Raw genomic sequence first — 24,166 nt, 5'->3', positions numbered from 1 at the left:
CCTCCCCTGCCCCTTGTCTCGGTGAAGTGAGGCCAGCACTCCCGGCGGCTGCCTGAGTTGGGGGCATCATCACAGGGGACTCGTAACCTGCTGAACAGCTCAAATTATTTATTGTCACACGCGACCACGTCCTCAGGCCCCTGGGACGGCTGGGGTCCCAGAAGCCTCAGCGTGCGTCGTGCTCGGTCCTCCGGGCCTTCCTCGGTTTGACGTGCATGCGCTTCCACACCTGGGCCGTGGCGCGGTCTGCTTTGGTGACCCCGCTGAAGTCGAATGTGGTGACGCGGGGCACGGTGCACAGCACGTATTGCCTGCGGGGGAGACTCTGGCTGAGGGCAGCCCCCTTCTAAGGCCCCCTCCCCCTCCCCCAGCCGCTGCCGTCTCCCTGCTGCAGGGAGTGCAGGGACTTGAGTGGAGTCTGGGGGAGACGGAGTTTATCCTGACCACAGCAAGAGGTGCACAGCAGAAGGATGGTGTCGGGTTGCTTGTCTCTTCTCCTCCTTTGTCCCACCAGAGCCCAGCTGGAGCCCACCTCCCGGGGGCGGGGGGGCCTCACCTGTACCCCTTCTCTTCCTCTATGGGGTTCCCATGGAGTGTCAAGCTCCGGAGCCGAGGGAGGACAGCCAGCTTGTTCACCTCTCCGAGGCGCTGAATGCTGTTGCCATGGAGATAGAGGACGCTCAGGTTGAAGAAAGTTGTCAGGACCTGGTGGGGCGGGGACCGGAAGCTAGGCTGGACAGAGCCCCTGTCCACGCTCAGGACTGACGGGTGGGCAGAGAAGAGTCTGAGGAGCAACGCGTCCCTCCCGCAGCCACTCCGAATTAACTGCAGCCTACCCTTGTTTCCCACTGAAGGGGTGTAGGGTACCACTGACATGGCACTGTGATCTCGGGTGGGAGGTTTGGGCCCGGGCCCTGGCACTGCTGTTGACTTCCGGGTGCCTGGGCACTCCTGCCTCTCCCTTAGCAGTGATCTGAGACTCTTGTCACAACAGGGAACAGGGGACTGCATCATGCTAGGAACATAAGAGCTTTCAAACTAGTAGTTAAGGAGGTCCCGCTGTGGCACAGTGGGGTAAGAATCTGACTGCCGTGGCTCAGGTCCCTGTGGACGTGCAGGTTCGATCCCCACCCCGGAGCAGTGGGTTAAGGGATCCAGTATTGTTGCAGCTGCAGCTCAGAGTCGGTCCCTGGCCTGGGAACTTCCAAGTGCCATGGGTGTGGCCATTATTATCGTTACTATTATTTTGAAGTAGGTTGGAGTTCCTGTTGTGACTCAGTGGGTTAAGAACCTGACATAGTGTCCTTGAGGACACGGACAGATTCCATCCTTGGCCTTGCTTGGTGGGTTAAGGATCTGGCGTTGCTGCAATTTGTGGCCTAGGACTTGACTCCTGGCCCAGGAAGTTCTATATGCCGTGGGTTCCCGCGGGTATGGCTGTAAAAAGAGAAGCCAACTAACCCCCACCTCCCCCACAAAAATTGTAAAGTGAGATCACTGCACGTGGGGGACAATTTCCATGTCATGCTTTGCCCTCTGTTACAGACCCTGGACAAAAGGGGGCCAGCTCTGTTTCTTTTCTTTTTTTTTTTTTTTTTTTTTGTCTTTTTGCCTTTTCTAGGGCCACTCCCGTGGCATGTGGACGTTCCCAGGCTAGGGGTCGAATTGGAGCTGTAGCCTACACCACAGCTCACGGCAACGCCAGATCCTTAACCCACTGAGCAAGAACCAAACCTGCAACCTCATGGTTCCTAGTCCAATTCGTTAACCACTGTGCCACGACGGGAACTCCCAGCTCTGTTTCTTGAGACAGTCTGAGTTCGTGGAAGTAAGGGCTGTACTTCTAGTACCTGCCTCTGCAAAGAACTTGGCACAGAGCACAGTGGGTGCCCAGTACTGAGCCACAGTTTTTCTTCAGCCTACTAGCTACAGGCCACTTTGCAGACATCGTGATTGAATCTTTGCAAGATCTTTATAATGCTGGCAAATTGGGTTTTGGAAGGTTGAGAGCCTGTCCAAGATCCCAGAGTCAGAAAGAGGCAAATCTGGGATTGGAACCTAGGTCTGCGCCCAGCCGTGTGCGCTGCACAGCACCAGGCTGCCTCACTGCTCCCTTGATGACATGAGGGCGGTGGGGGGGCTAGGGGCTGGACAAGGTGGCTTCGTGCCCTCCCTCCTTGGACTCACAGGGTCGATGGAAGTCAGGTCGTTGAAGGACAGGTCGATCCAGGCCAGGTTCTCCGGGTGCTCCAGGAGCTGTGAAACCACATGGCTGAAGTCTCTCAGGTCAGTGAGGACGTTGTTGTTGAGCCACAGGGACTGGGTCATTGACTTCCCCGACCTCGAGTGCCGTAGTGGGCGCAGCCCTGTCCGTGGCTCCTCGCTTAACAGATCTATGGGCACAAAGCGAGGCGTGGGTAATTCAGCTTTTCTGGCTCTCGGGGGGAGTGGGAAGGGACAGTGCTGGGAGGATGTGTAGCCTAAGCTGCAGCTGGAGGGGCTGGCAGGGCCACAGCCCCATGCTGTGTCGAGGTGACTCTATCCACTGTTCCGCAGACCCCAGCAGCCAGAGGATTCATCTCTGGAGGTAGGACCAAAAGACTTCCCATCCTGGGAGTTTCTGCTGGGGCTCAGTGGGGTCACGAATCCAGCTCGTATCCTTGAGGACCCAGGTTCGATCCCTGACCTCACTCAATGGGTTAAGGATCTCGCGTTGCCCTGAGTTGTGGTATCGGTTGCAGATGTGGCTTGGATGCTGTGTTTCTGTGGCCAGCTCTGATTTGAGCCCTAGCCTGGGAACTTCCGTATACCGTGGGTGTGGCCCTTAAAAAAAAAAAAAAAAAAGTTCCCATCCCAAACTCTTGGTTTGGGACACATGCTCCTCTCGTGTGTATTGTATCACACTGGGTCCCCTGTGGGAGTTGGAGGAGAGGGGATTGTGCAGGTGAGGAAGCCAAGAACCGGAGGTGTTGGGCTTGAACGAAGATGGAGAAGCACCAAGTCCAGAATTAGCCACTGGTAGAGCCCGTAGGATTGACTTCAGTGTCACACACTGTTCACATCCCCCCCCTCCCGTTAATGGTGAACGAGTGCCGTCTGCCGGCTGCTGGATATACAGCAGAGAACAAGATGAGCATCCGTCTGTACTAGCTCTGTACCAGTAACAGCGGGTGAAGCATGCGCTTGTGCCCTGGAGGAGCTGGTATGAGCCCGATGGAACCCAGGGGTCAACATGATGGGACAGATGCTATTTAAGTTGCAGAAGCATGGAGGAGGGGCTCCTGTCCCAGCCTGGGAGCTCAGGGATGTTTCCCAGGGAAGGTGAAGCCTGAGCTGGGAATCCCAGGGGACTAGGAGATAGACACGAGCCAGCCAGAGAAGGTGAGAAAGGCACAGAAGCATGAGCAGCACGGGCACACGTGCGTCAGCTGCGGGAGCGAGCAGGAGCGGGAGGAGGCGAGGAGCCTGAATACCAGCTTGAGCATCTTCGACTGTATCCTCTGGGCGATGGGAAGCCCCTGGAGGGTTTAAAGCAAAGGAGATGATTCAGGTTTTTCATTTCAGAAAGAGGATTGTGAAGCTTTAGTGTGGAGCATGGATTTTAGGGCGTGAAGGCCAATTTGGCCTCTTCAGTCATCTAAGCAAGGGTGAGAGGGACGTAACATCAGCGTGACTTGATGGTTGACTGGATGTCGGGGTGGAATGATAGTCAAGAGTGTTGCCTAGTTTCCTGAGGCCTGGGGCGATGCCAGTCCTGTGGGCTGACACCGGATGAAGAAAAGGAGAAACATGTTTGAGAAGATGATGCATTAAGGCTTGGTCTTGGCATAGCCGAGGTCTCTGTAGCACAAGAGAGCAGAGAAGCCAAGTGAGCAGTTGGATATGAAGGCCTGAAGCTCTGGAGACACATACGAGAGGCTCAGTAGCATGGCGTGTGCACACAGAGCCAGAACCACACCTCAGCTCTGGCCACCGTGACTACTCTTCCTGCTACCCCCGTGCCTCTAGTGACTTGCCTAAAGCTGCCTCCCAGGAAGGAAGGATTTTCTGTTTGCCCAACTGCTAGCTTGTCTTCACCTCAGCTCTTCCTGGACGCTCTTCCAGCCCCACCCGACCCGAATGCCTCCTCCTCAGCTGCAGGGCAGGCAGCATCCACCAGATGGCTCTGTCTTAGCCCTGGAGGGAGTGGAACCCAAAGTTGGGGCCTAAGGGTGAGGGAGGTGGCAGGAGGGTCCTGGATGCTCATGAATGAATGAACTCATCCTGACCCCAGCCTCACGTCTGACTGTGAACCCTGAAATCAAAGACGAACACAGGTTAAGATCAAAATAAGCCCACATGTGGCTTTAGACTAGTGCCTAGTCCGATGAGGCAGCTGCCTGGGGAGTCCCTAGCTCGGGGGAGCACTGGTGGGGTGGCACTGCCCACAGTTTGAGGCTGCTCCGGGGGTGGAGGACGGCGTCCAGCCTGCAGCAGGCTGCTGAGTTAAGCTCTGTACCAGTAATACAGACTCCAGCGGTCTGTCCTCAGAACCCACCTCCTGCTCCCTGGCCTCATGAGCATTGATCGAAGCTGCCCTGTTTAGAGAAGGCCAAGCGAAGTCTGGACACTGGGCCACAACATCAACACTTAGAGAACCAGGCGTTGTCTGGCTCCAGGAACCTGGGGCAAGCAATTCTGTCCTCGTAGCTCTGAAGGCTTGTCATGGAACTTTCGCCGTGTGTGCGCAGAGGGCAGAAGTCAGTTTGATGGGAGGAACCTCGTATCATTCCTCTCCCCGTAACAGAGCACTGGGGCTCCCTCGGCGGCAGGTTTGCGAGCAGCGAGAGGACCACGGTTGGAGGTAGCAGACTGGTTATCTTCCAGAGTCACTGCCATTTCGGGTTCTGTGATCCCTACATTGATTAATTCAGCAGAGGGTGTACCAGGTACCCCTCAACGTGACTCTGTCTTTGAACCCCAGTTTTAAATAAGCGCTCCATGCAGTTTGGGAAAACCAAGGAGACTGGCCTTTTGGGGCTTGGCTGTGCCTCTCCCCCCCTCCCCACTCAGCAAGGAGTGCCATGCCTGGTGTATGTGTGCACAGACACGCATACACACGCACGGATAAGTAGACGTGCTAAACAATAGGAGATGCTCAATATTTAACGACTGAATGAAAGCCAGGGCCTCGGCACAGGTTCTGTTGTGTGCTGTGGCGTTAACCTTGGCCGTGACAGCTTGCGTCTGTCCTCATTCTGAAGACACCTCAGATGGCACAGCTACACCTCCCGACTCAGAGCTAGGAATTCCCAGGGCAGGGAGGAGCCGTACTTCTTCCCCTGTCGCCTCAGCTCTCTGCCCACAGCCATCACTGCAGCGAGGCCCCCGTGAAACATGGACTGCATCCGTCAGCAGCGAGGCCCGCGTAATAAGGAAGATCCCGGCAGGCGGATGTGTGCCGTGAGGACAAGTGGGAGGAACTCTTGTGGCCGACGTCAGCCCAAGCAGTAAGTACCCTGACCCAAACCCAGGGGGTCTCCATACCCTTGGTAAGGCTCCACCTGCTTCCTCAACTTAAAGGTGGCCACGGATCGCCTGAGAGAGAAGACCAAAGCCAGACGGGGTCTAGGATCCGATGATGTCAGCCTGTGCTCTGTGAGGGCAGATGTGCTGATGTGTTGGTGAAAGAGCCCGTGACAAAGATGGCAAGACTTCCCTGGGAAGGAGGATGCTGGCTTGAGAACACGATACTGCTGAGAGCCTCCCTGTGTCCCCTCCTGAGAGGTACGAGCTGCCCATTCACAAGCACAAGGATTGAAACGGGGATGTGGGTGGGTGGCACTGGAACCTGCAGTGAGTGTGGGTGATGATGGAGTAAACTGGATGTGACTGGAATGCATATAAAATTTGTCAGCTATATAAACTGGAATCAGGCCAGGTTTTGTTGTTGTTGTTTTGATTTTGTGCATCCTAGGGCCCCACCTGAGGCACATGGAGGTTCCCAGGCTAGAGCGGCAGCAGCCGGCCTACACCACAGTCCCAGCAACACCAGATCCGAGACGCGTCTGCCACCTACACCACAGCTCATGGCAATGCCAGATCCTTAACCCACTGAGCGAGGCCAGGGATTGAACCCACACCCCCATGGTTCCGAGTCAGATGCGTAATCCCGCTGAGCCACGACGGGAACTCCCTTGCCAGTTAGTAACAAGAGCCCGCGTGTTTTACCAGTGATCAGAGCAGGCTTGGGTCCTCAGACAGGAGAGAGGGTTCTGCCTGTTGGCTGGGAGAGCCTCTTCCCTCCAGGTAAAAAAGCAGAGAGTAACAAACTATTGGCTGATTTAGACCGGCTCCCCAGTTTTCTTCCACCTGACTTTCCTATCACCTGACTTCTTCTGAAGACCATCGGTTTCCCTGAAAGCCCCCTGGTTCCTTTCAGGTCTATTGCTAATTTTTAAAAAGGCCAAACCCTTCCGCTCCCACCTCCCTACCCAATATTTCTCCCAAAAAGGACAACCAAAAAAATCTGCAAGGATGTGGGAAGAGTCTCTTTAGGCTTTTAAGGAGAAGACTGACTTCCCCCCACCCAGTCTGCTGCCAAGGCGAGTGGAACGCTGTGCTCGGGGGCTGACCTTGGGTCACATGGATGTTTCGGAAGGAGTAGTCAAGTGGGGGCTCTTGCACCGATGTGTCCATACTGTCCTGTTTGTTCACCGCTCAGGCCATCATTTGCCAGGTGTAAGTGCGGGCCCTGGGGATCCGGGTTCAGCCTGGGAGGACAGAGAAGGGCTGGCGTTTGGTCCTCAGTTTCTGCAGAAGCTCCCCAACCCCTGCTTTCTGCCCGCCACTATTTCAGGCTTATGTGGCTGAAGACACTCATTATTACTTGCCTTTGTAGGCCCCTTCCAGCTTCTCTGAGCACCTTCACATCCCTTAGGGCTCACTGACAGCTATAACCCCCATTTCTAACCTCCAGGGGAAGAAGCTGAGACGCCAGGGGGAAAGCCCTTGCCCAGAGTTAAGCCAGTGAGTCACTGCGGCCTGCAATCATAGTCTCCAGATCCTCGTCGAAGGCCCTTCTGCTACTCCACTGCCGTTACCGTGGAGGCTGTCTTGATACCTACCCTCTGGTGACATCAGCTGGGCTCTTCTGTTGCTTAACAAACCCCTGACGGCCTGCACTGCATCTCTTGTCTGATGGCCCTTTGCAGTCTGACCCTGATGGGGATTTGCCACCTGCTCTGCTCAGCTTGTCTGCAGGCCCCATTATCTTTCCATCCAAAGACCCCACTTCCAGCCACATCCTGAGTGGAGCTGTATATATAGATATACATATAGACACACGTACACATAAAATCCGCATCTACCTCACTCTCACTCACCTGTCACTGACGCCTGAAACTCCACCATTAGGGATTCATTCCTTTGGGTTCAGGGATTGTTCCCTGTTGAAATGGAAATACCTCCTGAGAGGGGTGAACACAGTGCTATCAGTCATTTACAGTGTGGCGTGAATCATCGTAGCAGATCCTTTCCGACCTGTTAGCTCAAGGAAAGCTGAGGATTTTTCGAGACTGGGCAGAGCCGTGGGGACACTACTCACCTGGGAAGAGGAGAGCTGACACGCTTTAAAGGGGTACGTGAAACACAGAACAGACAGACTGCCAGGCATGTGTCCCAGTCACCTCCCCTTCTCACTTCATCCACGGCTGTCACCTCCTTTGCCTTTACTACCTGACTTGCTTTCCAAAAGGATTCGAGGTAGTGTGCAGTAATAACACCCTCATGAAACATGATTTGAAGAGCAGAGCTGTCCAGCAGAAACAGAATGAATGTCAGGGATGCAAGCCACATGTGTGTTTTTTTTCACGTATGTGGTTAAAAAATGTACAGTAGCCGTAAAAAGAACAGTCAAAAGAAACAGGTGAAATTAAGTTTAATAATATGTTTTATTTACCACAGTATATTCCAAATATCATTCAACACACCATTCATATTAACAATCGAGGTACTTTACGCTTACAGCACGTTCCACTTGGGACAGTGCTTCTTGATCAGAGGCTACCGGACTGGCCAGCACGGAGGCAGGAAGTGAACCCATGGAAGCAAAAGATGAGAAGTCAGAACAAAGGAAGACAAAGGTATACTGGGAATTAAGATACTAAGCCTATATCCCTGAAATCTCTGCCGTCTAAAGCAAAAGGGGAAACCTTAGCATCTGTGGTTCTCAATTTTTGATTCAAGGAAAGAGTGTGTATGCAGAGAGAACGAAATTCTCTTAAGAGCTGTGGACCTAATAGTTTGTAATTCAGCGTCAGCTTAATACAGTTCAAGTCACTTCTTTTTTTAGTGACCTGACGCATGCAAGGACAGAGGAGTGGGAAGCGAATGTCTTCCTCTCAAAGAGCAGTGGTCTCATGTGCGCTTTGGGGAAGTGCTGGCTGGAGTCACTTCACAGCTGAATCCTCGGTCAAGTGTGGCCTGGCCTGCTGGGCATGGGTTGCTGACTGGGGGGGCCTGAATCTTTGGATATCAAATCTGCAGACATAATAAAGAGCACATTATTCTTTTGTAGAAACAGGGGAGCTGGCTCGTGTTCTCACCTCGACCGGTCCCACATGAGCACCCACAAGCTGGATGCCTCTGAGCAAGACTGAGTACTTTTCTCAAAGCGAGTCCGAGTTGGGACCTTGGAGTCCAGCACTGCTGGACATGGATTTTAGCTTAAAATACTTAAGGGCAAGTTTTTGGTAAGTTTTTATTATTATTGTTTTGTCTTTTTAGGGCTGCAGCTGCAGCACATGGAAGTTCCCAGGCTAGGGGTTGAATCGGAGCTGCAGCTGCTGGCCTACACCACAGCCACAGGCACGCCAGATCCCACATGCATCTGCGACCTACACCACAGCTCATGGAACACTGGCAGGCCAGGCCACACTTGAATTTACTCAAGCCCAGCCTGGTCCTCATCTCTGAGCTCCCAATCTGTATAACCAATTGCCTCTTCACCACTTCCAGGCTATCTCCAAGACAGGCGCCTGCAACACGTCTGCAGGTGAACTCATACTCTCTGGGTACTCCTGGATCTCTTCCGGTGTTCTCCCCTCTCCCCACCATTACGGAGGTCAGAAAACCAAGAGTTACCTTGAATACCCCTTCCATTTCCCATCCAGAATAAATACCTGTCAGCTTTGCTTCCTAAATGTCTTTTCTCTAGTCCGAGCTACCATCACTTCCTTTCTGCCTTCCCTCCCAGCCATTTTGCCTACTGCAACCAGAGTAATCCTGCAAAATGCAAATCTGATATTGTTCACTCCCCCCCACGACAGCCCATTTAAAAACTGTCCCTGGGACAGTTTAATCTACTACTTTGAACACATTCTTAAACTAGAGAGGCTGTAAGCTCAAGCTAGAGACTTAGCTGGAAGTTGGCAAACAGGGATCTAGTCCTAGCTGTCACTGACTTGGTGCGTGGCCTCTGTCACTACTTCTCACTAGGTTGGTTTTCCAGTCTGTGATATGGGATAAATATTCTTGGATTCACAAAGTTCAAAAGAAAGAGGCTGTGAAAGCACTAGGTAAGTTACTAGATGTAATGGATCTGTCATGAAGTCTGGAAAAGGAATGAAGCTCTAATTGCAGACCTTGGGGAGACCACAACAGAGGAGGTGCAGGGAGAAGAGGTAAAGACAGGACCCCTCCTAAGTATGTGTGGAAGATCCTGCTGACTCTCTGAAAAGGAGGCTCTACTCTGGGTCTTCCTGCCTGGAAGGAAAGGGGTCGTTCAAGCCCCAGAAATTTTCCTACATCCCCAGAATTAGAGACTTTTGATTTGCTCTAATCCCACTCCCATGTCTTGCAGAGGGTCTTCTGTTGATCAGAGGAAAACCAACCCTATATCTGAAGAAGTTTCAGATCTTCCAGAATGTGTCAGGGACTTGAGACAGTAGTATTAGGGGGTCCTATTCTGTGATGATGGAGATCTTAAGCACCCCCACATCTGTATGGGTATTTATCTCCGCCTTCCCCCCCCGCCCCACGAGCCCGTCTATCCCATATGGGTTTGTGCCTTGTCGTTGTGAAAAGGGTTAAGACGGGGTTGTCTCAGATCCCCGAGGAGAGAAGTTCTTAGTTTTTCCTGCGTGCCCCTCCCCGCTCAACTCACCCGCAGGTGCTTCCCCGCCAGCCTCAGCGTCCTACTATCGCAGCGTTACTCGGCGCAACTCCATGGTAACCACCTTCGCCTACAAGTCCCGGCTGGCGCGGTAGGCGCTACCGCGATACCTTCCGCGAGCTGCAGTTCGTGGCGGGTGGGGGCGCCAAGGCCGCGGGTGGTGCTGGGACTTGTAGTTGCTTTTGCCCTCAAGCCGCGGGCCGGGCTCCGGAAGTTGTGGCACCCTTTCTCCCTTCCCACTTCCTTTTCGCGGGTCCTCCAGCGTGCCCTGGGCGTGCGACGCCAGCCGACACGGACCAATCGCAGGGCGGCGCGAGGGGGCGGGGCCATAGTTTAAACTAATTGTGCGCTCGCCTCGCTGGCGCGAGCCCGTGGCGAAGGCGATCCCGGGTAGGCGAGAGGCGGAGCGGGAGCGCGCGGCCAGGTAAGCGGCGCGGGCCCGCTGCTGGTGTGCGGCCTGGGCGCCCGCAGGGAAGCCGGGGCCTAAAGGGGGTGCTGAGAGACGGGTGCGAACGGAAGGCCTCGTTCCTCACCGAGGCTGAGTGGGGAGAGTCTGTCGCGGGTAAGGGTTGTGAGGAGAGGGCCTTGTCCGAGGGGAGGCGGCGGACGTGCTTCGGGGGAGGGCCTGCTCGGGGGCGTGTCCGTGGCATCGAGTCTGCGGGCGACCGGGGTGCGGGTGGTGCAGCTTCCTCAAAGCCTGTGGCCGCGGCTTCCTGTAGTAATGGTCCTCGCCCGTTACTGCTAACAATAGCGGTAGTACTACTAGTAAACAGTTCCCGAGCACCGACGACGTTTCAGAGGCTGTGCCACGCCCGTTATGTGGATCCTCTTTTAAACAGTCCCGCAGCTTTGTCACACTTTACTACAGCGGGGCCCTTCTGAGGTTTATGTTCGGCTTGGCCGGGGTTGTATAACCAGTGCGTGGTTGGCTCCACTGGCGTCTTTGTGGGTGGGGCCTGAGTGGGAAGGAGGTGCTTTATTGGCAGTAAGGGTTGTCTCGGACGAGTCAATTTATTGTGAGCCTCACTTTTTCACGTGTGGTGTAAACAACGAGTTTACGTGCCCTTACCTACTTTCCTGGGGTTGTTGGACGGGGGGCGGGGGGAGCGGGTCAAATTAGGTAAAGTGTTTCTTTGAAGCGTCTCGGAGAGTACACATTCATGACCATAAGTGATGTGACCGTGTGAAGGTTATTGGTGCAAGAGAGCTCCTCTGGGTGGATGCTGCCCCTTCTGGGCCCCCTCTTTTGCTCACCCCTAAGGTAGCGTTTTTCATCTGGTGTTCGGAGTGTCTGCGCATTTGTCTGCCCTACTAGATAGAGACGGAATATTTTGCCCCTGTATCCTGATGCCTGTGCAGAGTGTGAAATGTATTGTGGCCATTAGTTAACATATGCTTTGAAATGAATGAGCTGTTTTGGGCTGAAAGGGGATAGGAACCTGGCTTTCCCATCTTTATTTAGTGGCTTTTGCATCTTTGTATTAAGTTAGCCTCGTGCCCAGAGTGGCACTGCCTCCAGAAAATATACTACTACTTACTTTAAACCACGCTGCCCTTTCTCTGGGGTCTGTTGCCAGGTCCTGTGTTTCTAAGGCTCTGGATTGGCAAGTGTTGTGGCCAGAAACCTTGGATGGGAAGGGAATTGGAGCTCTCTGCCTTGTGGAGATTTTTCCTGCTGTGAATTGATGAGAGCCTAGAGAGAATGTTCAGATCAGGCTAAGGCAACTTTTAGGCAGCGGGGATGAGTATATGCATTCCCTCCCTGTCTCTTCCTGGGTGGTATTTTCTCCTTCAGAGGAAGAAACACACACTTCTCTGTAAAAAGCTACAGGGTACTCTTTTCTTGGCCCAAGTTCAAGCAAATGATGACTCATTGTAAAGCCTGAATCTTAATTCAAGTCCAGAAACGATAATTCCTCAAATTAGAACACCTTAACCGAAAGCTCATGTAAGGAATATTTCCATTTAGCGTGTCCTTTAAAATTTTTTTTATTTTTTATTTTAATTAATTTTTTTGTTTTGTTTTTGTCTTTTTGGGGCAAGATCTAGATATGTTAGGATGGGAAAAGCACTGCCTCAGATGGCTGAGTAGAGTTGATCAGGGAATGTTTGACAGCTGGGTCTAATTAATAAAACCCTGTGGTCAGTAGGTATGTTGGGGGTCATTTATTTCAGCCTCTTATTCTGTACTCTAAGCATATCAAAAGGTATTGTCTAGACTCAAAACAGCACTTCTAAGAATGAGACCACCCCAAAGGTAGTCTGTCTGTGTTGAACGATTCTGATAAATCACAATTATTTTGTGCTGTCAGTGATTATTTCATTTTACCCATTCATGTTTACTGTTTGTTTCCACGATTCTTTCTTGCATTTTATTCCCTCTTTTTGTGTTGGGTAGGTGAATACATCCTTCAGCTGTTTTCATAGTGAGGGTCGGTTAGTGGTAAATACTCTGTGGTGGGAAATATCTTTAATAGGGTTAATAGCTTTAATAGGTTTAATCAGTCTTGATTGGTAGTTTAGCTGGGTACTAGGCTTCCAATTCTTTTTTTTTCTTAGCACTTTGAAAATGTTATTAACCTAACCCTAACCCCATACCCTAACCCTAATGTTATTTTACTGAAACTCTGGCATTTTGTTGTTACTCTTGAGAACTGTACTCAAAATTTAACTATTATATCATTGTATGTAACCTGCCTTTTTCTCGGTTGTTGTTGTTGTTTTTTTTTTTTAATATATATATTTTTAGGGCTGCACCCACACATAGGGAGGTTCCCAGGCTAGGGGTCGAATTGGAGCCCCACCCCAGTAGTTGTGTTTTTAATTTTTTAGGAATTTCTATGCTGTTTTCTATAATGGTTCCACCAGTATACTTTCCCACCAGCAGTACATAAGGCTTCACATCCTCCCAGGACTTGTTATTTGTTCTCACTTGTTTTATTTTATTACTTTATTTTATTTTTATGTTTTCTTTTTATGGTTGCACCTGTGGTGTATGGAACTTCCTGGGCTAGGGGTTGAACCACAGCTGTAGCTGCAGACCTGTGCCACAGCAGCATTGGATCTGAGCCCCATTTGCGACCTATGTTGCAGCTTGTGGCAATGCTAGATCCTTAATCCACTGCGCCAGGCCAGGGATTGAGCCTGCATCCTCACAGAAGCTATGCCAGGTTCTTAACCTGTTGAGCCACAATGGGAACTCCTTCTCTTTGTGATAATAGCCATTCTAACAGGTGTGAGGTGATGTCTTACGGTGTTTTTAATTTGCATTTCTCTGATGATCAGTGATGTTGAGCATCTTTTCATGTGCCCATTGACCATTTGTTTGTTTTCTTTGGAAAAATGTTTATTCAGGTCCTCTGCCCATTTTTGATTTTTTTTTTTTATGTTGAGGTGTGTGAGTTCTTTATATATTTTGGATGTTAACCCTTTGTCAGATATATTGTTTATGAATATCTTCTCCCATTCAGTAGGTTGTCTTTTTGTTGTGTTGCTAGTTTCCGTTGCTGTACAAAAGCTTTTGATGTAGTTTGATGTAGTCGCATTTGTTTATTTTTGCTTCTCTTTCCCTTGCCTGAAGAGACACATCCCCAAAAATGTTGCTAAGACTGATGTCAAAGAGTGTACTGCCTGTGTTTTCTTCTAGGAGGTATGTGGTTTCAAGTCTTACATTTAAGCCTTTAATTCATTTTGAGTTTATTTTTTGAATTTATTTTTGTATATGGTGTGAGAAAGGACAACATAGTCAGTTTGATTCTTTTGCATGTAGCTGTCCAGTTTTCCCAACACCATTTATTGAAGAGGCTTTTACCCATTGTACCTCCTTGCCTTCTTTGTTGTAGTTTTTTTTTTTTTTGTCTTTTTGCCATTTCTAGGGCCGCTCCCATGGCATATGGAGGTTCCCAGGCTAGCGGTCGAATCGGAGCTGTAGCCTCCGGCCCACGCCAGAGCCACAGCAATGCGGGATCCGAGCCGCGTCTGCAACCTACACCACAGCTCACGGCAACGCCGGATGGTTAACCCACTGAGTGAGGCCAGGGACCAAACCCACAACCTCATGGTTCCTAGTCAGATTCGTTAACCACTGCGCCATGATGGGAACTCCATTCTTTGTTGTAGATTAATTGACCATGCGTGTATTCATTCCTAGACTCTCTGTTCTGTACCATTGATCTGTGTATCTGTTTTTGTGCCAGTAACATACCATTTTGATTACCATAGCTTTGCAGTATGGTTTGATTTTCTTTTTTTTTTTTTCCTTAGGGCCGTACCTGTGGCATATGGAGGTTCCCAAGCTAGGGGTCTAATTGGAGCTGTACCTGCCAGCCTCTGCCACAGCAGCACAGGATCTGAGCCACATCTGTGACCTACACCACAGCTCAAGGCAACCCCAGATCCTTAACCCACTGAGCAAAGTCAGGGATCAAACCTGCATCCTCATGGATACTAGTCAGATTCGTTAATGGCTGAGCCATGACGGAAACTCCTGTAGCATAGTTTGAAATCAAGGCACAGGATACCTCCAGTTTTGTTCAAGATTGTTTTGGCTATTTAGGGTCTTTTATGCTTCCATACAAATTTTAGAATTATTTGTTCTAGTTCTGTGAAAAATTCCACTGGTGTTTTGATAGGGAGTACATCGAATCTGTAGAATGCTTTAGGCTAGTATGGTCATGTTAACAATATTAATTCTTTCAATCCATTAGCATGGTATAGCTTTCCATTAGTTACTGTTATCTTCAGATCTTTCATCAGTGTCTTTTTCTTAATGTAGGTCTTTTGCCTCCTAGTTGGGTTTATTATTAGATTTTTTTATTCTGTTTAATGAAGTTATAAATAGGATTTAAAAAAAAATTTCTCTGGAGTTCCCGTCGTGGCACAGTGGTTAACGAATCCAACTAGGAACCATGAGGTTGCGGGTTCAACCTCTGCCCTTGCTCAGTGGGTTAAGGACCTGGTGTTGCCATGAGCTGTGGTGTAGGTTGTAGACGTGGCTCAGATCTGGTGTTGCTGTGGCTCTGGCGTAGGCTGGCAGCTACAGCTCCGATTCAACCCCTAGCCTGGGAACCTCCATGTGCCGCAGGAGTGGCCCAAGAAATGGCAAAAAGACAAAAAAAAAAAAAAATTTCTTTGATAGTGCTTTGTTAGAATATAGAAGCACCATAGATTTCTGTATATTAATTTTTGTATTCTGAAACTTTACTGAATTTATTGATAAGTTCTAATGGTTTTTTGGTAACATCTTTAGGATTTTCTGTAGTGTCATTTTATCTGTCAACAGTGACAGTTTTTCCATTCCTTTCCAATTTGGATTCTTTTTACTTCTGTTTCTTTCCTGATTGCTGTGACTAGAACTTCCAATACTATCTTGAATAAAAATGGTGAGAATGGGAATCCTTGTCTTGTTCTTGATCTTAGAGGAAATGCCTTCAGCTTTTTACTGTTGAGTATGATGTTAGCTGTGGGCTTTTCATATTTGGCCTTTATTATGTTGAGGTATATTTCATCTAGACCCACTTTCTTGATTGTTTTTGTCACATGTGGATGTTGAATTTTGTTCAAGCATGTTCTGCATCCAGTAGGATGATTTTTATTCTTCAGTTTGGTTATGTGGTATATCACATTGACCGATTTATGGATATTGAACCATCCTTATATCCCTGGGCTAAATCCCAGTTAATCATGGTGTAAGATCCTTTTAAATATGTTGTTGAATTTGGTTTGCCAGTATTTTGTTGAGGATTTTCACATCTATAAAATTATATTGGCCTGTAATTTTCTTTTTTGTGATATCTTTGTCTATTTTTGTTGTTAGGATGATGCTGGCCTTAAAATGAGTTGAGAAGCATTCCTTCCTCTGCATTTTTTTTGGACTAGTTTGAAAAGGATAGGTGTTACCTCTTCTTTGAATATTAGGTAGAATTCACCCATGAAGCCTTTTGGTCCTGGACTTTTGTTTATTGGGAGTTTTTATTATTATTTTTACTGGTTCAGTTTTATTACTGGTAATTGGTATCTTCTTATTTTCTATTTCTTCCTGATTCAGTCTTGGGAAATTACACATTTCTAGGAATTTGTCTGTCTCTCTTAGGTTGCACATTTTATTGGCATATACCTCTTTAAATATTGCCTCTCCACAGTCTCATATTTAACCTGTGTTGGACCTTCTAATTTTGTTCTCCACATTTTTCACTCTTTCTTTCATAATTTTCATCTCACCTCTAGAAATTTCCTTAAATCTATCTCCTAGCGTACTAATTTACTCTTAAGCTAGAACTAATTTACTTTCAAATTCTTATTTTCATTAGCTAAGTTTTTCATTTCTACAAAGTACTCTTTGGTGCATTTTCAAATCTGCCTTTGTGTTTTTCATGGTATTTTGCTTTTGTCCTGAGTTTTCACTTCATCTTATATCTGCAGTAATTTTTTTATCCCTGGGCCAGGGATTAAACCCGTGCCACAGTAATGACCCAAGCTGCCACAATGACAATGCCGAATTCTTAACCTGCTGTGCCACAAGAGAACTCCTATCTATAATAATTTTAAATCAATAAATTTTTTTTGAATCAGGAATGTATGTTTTGTCAAATGCCTTTTCTATATTGGTATACATCTCTGTCTATATTTTAATGTAATAACTATGTATAGCTTATTAATATGATGAATTTTGTTAATTTCTGAATGTCCAACCAATCTTACATTCATGAAATAAATTTTTTTTTTTTTAGGGCTGCACCCGCAGCATATGGAGGTTCCCAAGCTAGGGGTCCAATTGGAGCTGCAGCTGCCAGCCTACGCCACAACCACAGCAACGCCAGATCCAAGCTGTGTCTGCTGCCTATGCTGCAGCTCATGGCAATGCCAGATCTTTAACCCACTAACCCACTGAGTGAGGCCAGGGATCAAACCTGAGTCCTCATGGATGCAAGTTGGATTCGTTACTGCTGAGCCACGACAGTAACTCCATAATTTGAAATAAATTTAACTTACTGTGTTAGTCGTATTCAATTATCTGAAGTTTTTAGGGGTACAGTCCTGCCATTTATTTAATGACTCTTTGTTATGATGGATTGTCGCCTTAAGTATTTTATAATTTTGGATTGTGAGCTTGTATTCAAAGGAGTATCATCCTTGATAGCCTGATATAGCTTGAGTTAAGGTCAGTTTTCTCAAGAGCAACATTTTTTTTTTTCCTTTTTACAGCTATACTTGTGGCATATGGAAGTTTCCAGACTAGGGGTTGAAACAGAGCTGCTGGCCTATGCCACAGCACAGCAACTTGGGATCTGAGCCGTATCTGCAACCTACACTGCAGCTTGAGGCAACGCTGGATCCTTAACTCACTGAGCAAGGCTAGGGATTGAACCTGCATCTCATAGACACTATGTCAGGTTGAGATCTACTGAACTGCAATGAGAATGCCAAGAGCACTTTTTTTTTTTAAGTTCCCTGGTGGCTCAGTGGGTTAGGGACCTGGCATTGTGACTGCTGCAGTTCTGGTCGCTGCTGTGGCACAAGTTTGATCCCTGACCGGGGAACTTCCACATGTTGTGGATATGGCCAAAATAGAGCAGCTTTTTTTTTTTTTTAAATCAGCTTTGCTTAGGTATAATTTATGTATAATAAACTTATTTAAAGTGAAAAGAGGGAGCTCTAGTGGTCAGAATTTAGTGCTTTCACTGCTGGGGCCCAGGTTCAGTTCCTGGTCTGGGAATTGAGGTCCCACATTCAGCTGCTGCACGCCAGGGCAAAAAAAAAAGTGAAAAGTTTTGACAGTTTGATACACTTATAAAAAGCTGCCCAAAGCAAGATACAGAGCATTCCTCTCACTCCCAAAAAATTTCCTTTTGCCTCTTTATAGTTTACCTTCCCCTTGGCCCCAGGAACCACTGTAGATTAATATGTTTTCTAGAAATTTACATAATCAAATTATACAGCATGTACCCCTGTGTCTGCCTTCTTTCGAGTAATGTAATGCATTTGAGATTTATCTATTTAGTGCATTTATCAGTAATTTGTTACTTTCTGTTGCCAAGTAGGTATTCCCTTGTGTGATTGTATCATACCATTTTATTTGTTATGTACTGTTGATGGACATTGAGGTTATTGCCAGTTTTTGCCTGTCATGAATAAAATTGCTGCAAGCATGCGTGTGCAAATCTTTGAGATGACGTATGTTTTCTTGATTCTTTGGAGTGAAATGGCTGGGTTGTATGGCAGATTATCTTTAAATTTTTAGGAATTACCAGTTTTCCAAAGTGGTTGTACTGTTGTTTAATATTCCCATTGCAGTATCTGAGGACTCTGGTTTCTTTATATTCTTATAACACTTGGTATTGTCAGTATTTTAATTTTAGCTGTTCTCATAGAGGTATAGTGTTACTTATTTTTTTGTCTTTTTTTTTCTAGGGCTGCGCTCATGGCGGGTGGAAGTTCCCAGACTAGGAGTCAAATCAGAGTTGCCCTTCTCCACAGCCTCGCGGGATCCATGCCCCATCTGCCACCTACACCACAGCTCATGGCAACGCCAGATCCTTAACCCACTGAGCGAGGCCTGGGGTCAAACCTGAGTCCTCATGGGTCCTAGTCAGGTTCATTACCACTGAGCCACAACAGAAACTCCTCATTGTGGTTTTGATTTGCATTTTCCTGATGACTGATTATGTTGAATGTCTTTTCATGCAGTTACTGGCCCTTCATGTTTCTCGTGTGGCAACTTTGTGTTTGCTTCTGCTGGGACCTCAAGGCTGTTCCCAACCTGTGGTTAAAATGTAATTTTCCTACTTGTAGATTTCCAGGCCACAGGTGTGCTATAAACTTTTAACTCCAAATCCACCTCTTGTTTGCGCCTGTGGTTTTTAATTCCTCCGAAGTTCTCTTCCTTCCGCTTCACTAGGTGAGCAAGGCAACTTTCCGTATTTCCCTGTGGACAGTTTTTCCCCCAGTCTGTCTTTTTACTGAGGCTCCCAGCACATGTGCAGAGATCTCGGTTGCTTTCCTATGGTTCAAGACTTGCCTCCTGGACTATGAGAAGGCCGTGAATTCCTTATACTCTCGGGACAGCTGTACCTTACTAACCTGATTTTCAGCTTATTTGTTTCTCTTTTCTGGGATTTCTCCTCCTTGCTTGGGGTTCATTTTACCTAATATCAGTTAGGATCCTGTCAGGAAAATAGAAACCACACAAAGATGTTTTAATAGAGTGAATTCAGTAAGCCAAAAAAATTTTCTTAAAAATCTAAACCCTGAAAGAGGAAAAAACAGGGCATCTTAAAGCAAGTTTGATTAATAACTGTATAAAGCAGCTGCCTCATCCAGGACTGAAAAAACAAAGGGAAGAAGATGGGGGTTATCAGAATCTAGAATTCTGAAGGGATCTGCTGGAACTGTGCCCTGATTCTCTGAGGAGAGGGTGTTGCCAGGTGCTGCTGGTTTCTCAGGAGTTTGCAGGAAGGGCCTGGAGGAGCCAGGTTGGGTTGAGCCTGCCCCTTGCTGTGCTGGTGCCTCTGAGAGGGAGTTTATAAAGAAGCAAGGGAGTTCCTGTTGTGGCTCAGTGGTTAATGAACCCGACTAGCATCCATGACACACGGGTTCGATCCCTGGCCTTGCTCAGTGGGCTAAGGATCTGGTGTTGCCCTGAGCTGTGGTGTAGGCCGCAGATGGGGCTCTGATCATGCACTGCGGTGGCTGTGGTGTAGGCCAGTGGCTACAGCTCTCATTGGACCCCTAGTCTGGGAACTTCCATATGCCATGGGTGTGGCCCTAAAGAAACAAAAAGACCAAAAAAAAAAAGGAAAAAAAAAAGAAGCAAGGAGGAACCAACTGCTTTTGTCATGAAACAGCCAGCCACAGGAGGAAGGAAGTCCCTGGCAGACTCGTCTGCTTTCCGTTTGCCCTTTAGCACCCCCTGTTGACAGGCTTAACAGAGCCAGCTGGAAAGGTGAACCGGTGTTGGCAGAGTCCAAGCCCCAGCATCACCACAGAGCAGGGCAGGTGCGGAGCTGAGAGACAGGAGCTTAGCTAGCAAGCAAGTCTAAAAGGATTTTTATCATGTTTTTCTAAGCATTTCTAGGCATATTTAGTAGGAAGATTTTCGAGTTACCTGTCTAGTATATCAAGTCAGTAATAGCAATAGCTGACTTCCTTTTTTTCCAGCATGTACTGTGTCCCAAGCACTGTCCTAAGCACTTCACATGAACTGCTTCCCAAACTCTATAAGTACTATTATTAGTACTATAATTTAATCTACCCAAAGCCGTAGAGTTTGTAAGTGGTTGAGTTGGTGTTTTAATCCAAGCATTCTGGGTTTCATAACCTACAGTCTTTTTTTTTTTTAATAATTTTTTTTTGTCTTTTTGCCATTTCTTGGGCCACTCCTGCGGTATATGGAGGTTCCCAGGCTAGGGGTCAAATCGGAGCTGTAGCTGCCAGTCTACACCAGAGCCACAGCAATGTGAGATCCGAGCCTCGTCTGCAACTTACACCACAGCTCACGGCAACGCCGAACCCTTAACCCACTGAGGGAGGCCAGGGATCGAACCTGCAACCTCATGGTTCCTAGTTGGATTTTTTTTGTGTGTGTGTGTCTTTTTGCTATTTTTTGGGGCCACTCCCGTGGCATATGGAGGTTCCCAGGCTAGGGGTCCAATCGGAGCTGTAGCCACTGGCCTATGCCAGAGCCACAGCAACGCGGGATCCGAGCCGCGTCTGCAACCTACACCACAGCTCACGGCAACGCCGGATCGTTAACCCACTGAGCAGGGGCAGGGATCGAACCTGCAACCTCATGGTTCCTAGTTGGATTTGTTAACCACTGCGCCACAATGGGAACTCCAATGATTTTTATTTTTTTCATTATAGCTGGTTTACAGTGTTCTGTCAGTTTTCTGCTATACAGCATGGTGACCCAGTGACATACATGTATACATTCTTTTTTCTCACATTCTCATGCTTCATCATAAATGACTAAACATAGTTCCCAGTGCTATACAGCAGGATCTCATTGCTAATCATAACCCACATTCTTAACTTCTTATTGTGTTGAAAGTTCTTCCCTACATCAAATCAAAATGTATCCTCCTGTAACTTCCACTCACTAGTTCTGGTTTGTCTTCTTACAAGGGGACATGGAAAGCCTTTCTCCTCATCTGCATGACATATACTTTCACATGGGTTAAAAAAGTTTACATGTTTTCCCTGGCATAACACCTGTAGTTCTGCCCTCACATTTGCCATGATAGGACTTTCTGACCCTTCTTGCTCTGCATGTACTCTGATTTTGCTTTTCAAAGGTAGGGCACAGTCCTCTTCACGAGCACAACCTGAGTCGGTGTTGAGTTTGGGGTAGTTCCATCAGATTCATGTGAGAGTATTTAGTCCTGTTAAATTTTATGTTGCTTTTTTGGGAGGGGGGCGGTGCCGCACCTGAGGCATATGGAGGTTCCCAGGCTAGGGATCTAATCGGAGCTGTAGCCGCTGGCCTATACCACAGCCACAGCAACGCAGGATCCGAGCTATGTCTGCCACCTATACCACAGCTCATGGCAATGCCGGATCCTTAACCCACTGAGCAAGGCCAGGGATCGAACCCGCAACCTCATGGTTCCTAGTCGGATTTGCTGCACCACGACGGGAACTCCTATGTTGGTTATTTTTGATAACATCAAACCTGTTAAGATCTTTTTGCCAAATTAAATCTAAAGACATTGTATTTTCCTTTCTTCATAGTTTCTAATTCTAAAGTGTGACAAGCAGACCTTACATGTTTTCATTCTGTCTTTGGTAAAAATGCTGAACATGGTGGGTTTGAGGAGCAATCTATGTATTACACGGCTAGAGAGCTTCCTTCAGTGAGGGAGGTTTGGGGGGAACAGTTTTCACTTCCTTTTGCTAAACTGGGGGAGAAGCTATCGAGAATGGCAGAATCTTGGCTGTCAATGAGGGAGGAGAGAGTCGAGGGTAAGGGTTGGCCATTGGGACTGATGGCTGTCAGTCACCTAGGGAAGGGACACTTGGCAGAAGTAAAATGATCTGGTGGCTGTAGAAGGGAGGGAGGGTGTGTCGCACATGCTCCTGGGTTGCGGCCTCTGATGGTGGCTGTGTTAGCTGTCCTTTCTGTCCTCTTGAAGTGGCTTTGAAGCCGGTGCAGGAAATGCCAGTGATTCAGCCTTGCAGATTTCCTTGGCCGTATCGCGCTGAGGACTGGCTCCTCTGGGGAGGAGAAAGACCACGTCTGTTCCCCCATATCCATTTGACCACCTGGGTGCCTTTCTGTGACTGGCCAGAGGTACTTACTGGCAGACTGTCAACTTTTTGGTGCCGTGTGGCAAGATGGATGCCCTGTGCCTCAGCTCTCGGTCTTGTGTGTGAGCAGCATCTGCATCCTGCCCTGTAAGGGCCATTTGTTGAGCGCCTGACTTCTGGATGGTCTCGGTGGCGGCAAGCTAACAATCGCTTTGAGCGCCTACTTTTCCGTCTTTGCTGTGGTGATAGACGTTTGAGGGACACCTCGTGTTCCCTGAGGGTTTACCACTGTACCCCTCGGGAACGCCTGCAAAGTAGACTCTGTCTGCTTGCTCACCCCTGAAGCTCAGTTTCCTTAGGCAGTGAGCAGATGCATCTTGAGTGGCTATTACACCTCTCACAGAGCTGAATTTTTTTTTTTTTTTTTTTTTTTTTTTGCTTTTTAGGGCCGCACCTGTGGCACATGGAGGTTCCCAGGCTAGGGGTCAGATCAGAGCTGCAGCTGCTGGCCTGCACCACAGGCACAGCAACGCAGGATCTGAGCCATGTCTGCAGTGTACACCACAGAGATGGACAGAATTTGAGGCAGTTGGAATGTTAGATAAACTGCTGTTTGGGCTTCTCGTCCTTCTACTAAATTTGTACATCAAGAAAAGTGAATTTCCTCTTGCGAATTGAGAGTTTTGTATCTTGCATGGTATTGGTACTACTGGGAAGCCTAATAGTTTAGAGCTCTTGCTAGTAGTTCAGTAGTTTAGAGCTCTTGCTTCAGTTTCGCACAGGCCTAGAGATTGTGCTTGACATTTTGTCAGCTGCCTAACCTTAGGGAGGTTTCCTTACGTGCAGCTCTTTTTATTTGATGACTCTTGAAAAGTTACTGTGATGATGGAGTTCCCGTCGTGACTCAGCAGTATGGGTACTAGTACGAACCCAGCTAGTTTCCATGAGGATGCAGGTTTGATCTCTGGCCTTGCTCAGTGGGTTAAGGATCCGACGTTGCCGTGAGCTGTGGTATATGTCGCAGATGTGGCTCGGATTCCAAGTTGCTGTGGCTGCAGTGTAGGCTGGCGGCTACAGCTCTGATTTGACCCCTAGCCTGGGAACCTCCATATTGCCGAGGGTGCGGCCCTAAAAAGACAAAAAGTACATAAATAAAAAATTTTTAAAGTTACTGTGATGCTCATAGTGAAATATTGCATAAATATTTGAATACCTTTAGGTGGGGGCAACACTCTAATTCTGCCATGTGTCCTGCTGGAACATTCATTTCTCTTATGTGCCAAAGCCCTGAAGGAGCTTGAATTTACCACCGCTGGATAACTGAAGGCGTGGAATTGACAAAGGGCTTGGCTTACGCAGAGCCAAGTGGGAAGACTGGCTTGATTAGTTTAGAGTGTACACTCTGGAATAGTGGGAAGTAGGGTTGAATAAATGACTTGAGGCCATGTAACGAAGGGGTTGGAAAGTTAAGCCAAAGAATCTAGCTGTGATGCTTTAGGAAGAAAGCTGTGGAAGGTCTTTGAGCAGGAGGGACATACTTGGTATGGAGCTTCCTGAGGAGGGATCTTTTTCCTGATTTAGAGACTGGAATCCTATCAGGGCAGAGCCTTCCTAGTGCTGACCGCGTTGGGGTGTGGTTTGGCTGTCTTGCCACAGGAGGCCAGACTTTTGCCCCAGTGACTTTTCCTGCTCTGCCACTGACTCACCCCATTGACCTAGGCTGCATGGATTCCCTCCTGGTCACTCTCTGATCTGTAGAACGCTGGGGCT

General features: G+C 48.1%; 2 protein-coding genes across 26 annotated transcripts in view; one reads left to right on the top strand and one right to left on the bottom strand.

Moving 5' to 3' along the window:
• Nucleotides 1-88: 88 nt before the first annotated feature.
• On the bottom strand, nucleotides 89-10,245 carry LRRC51 (leucine rich repeat containing 51). Of its 12 annotated transcripts, none has more exons than XM_084974349.1 (7): nucleotides 7,586-10,234; nucleotides 7,365-7,448; nucleotides 6,615-6,752; nucleotides 5,527-5,698; nucleotides 2,188-2,393; nucleotides 557-705; nucleotides 89-311 (listed from the first exon to the last, which is right to left on the bottom strand). In XM_084974349.1, the coding sequence occupies exons 5-7, from the start codon at nucleotides 2,326-2,328 to the stop codon at nucleotides 167-169; spliced, it is 435 nt and encodes a 144-aa protein (XP_084830475.1). In that variant the 5' UTR covers nucleotides 2,329-2,393; nucleotides 5,527-5,698; nucleotides 6,615-6,752; nucleotides 7,365-7,448; nucleotides 7,586-10,234; the 3' UTR covers nucleotides 89-166.
• Nucleotides 10,246-10,524: 279 nt separating this feature from the next.
• NUMA1 (nuclear mitotic apparatus protein 1) overlaps nucleotides 10,525-24,166 on the top strand; it is a 70,918-nt gene continuing 57,276 nt past the window's right edge. For 10 of the 14 annotated variants that reach the window (XM_084975048.1, XM_084975047.1, XM_084975046.1 and 7 more), the window contains exon 1: nucleotides 10,525-10,577. The gene's annotated coding sequence lies outside the window, so the exon portion shown is untranslated. Of the gene's footprint in view, nucleotides 10,716-24,166 lie in introns of all 14 variants that reach the window. The other 4 variants (XM_084975044.1, XM_084975035.1, XM_084975029.1 and 1 more) reach the window with 1 other exon arrangement.

Source organism: Sus scrofa, chromosome 9, assembly GCF_054392235.1.
Source record: "Sus scrofa isolate SSC_HxYL_T2T_F1_AM1 chromosome 9, Sscrofa_HxYL_maternal_Yorkshire_Landrace_v2.0, whole genome shotgun sequence".
NCBI lineage: Eukaryota > Metazoa > Chordata > Mammalia > Artiodactyla > Suidae > Sus > Sus scrofa.
This window is presented reverse-complemented; position numbering and strand designations above follow the sequence as displayed.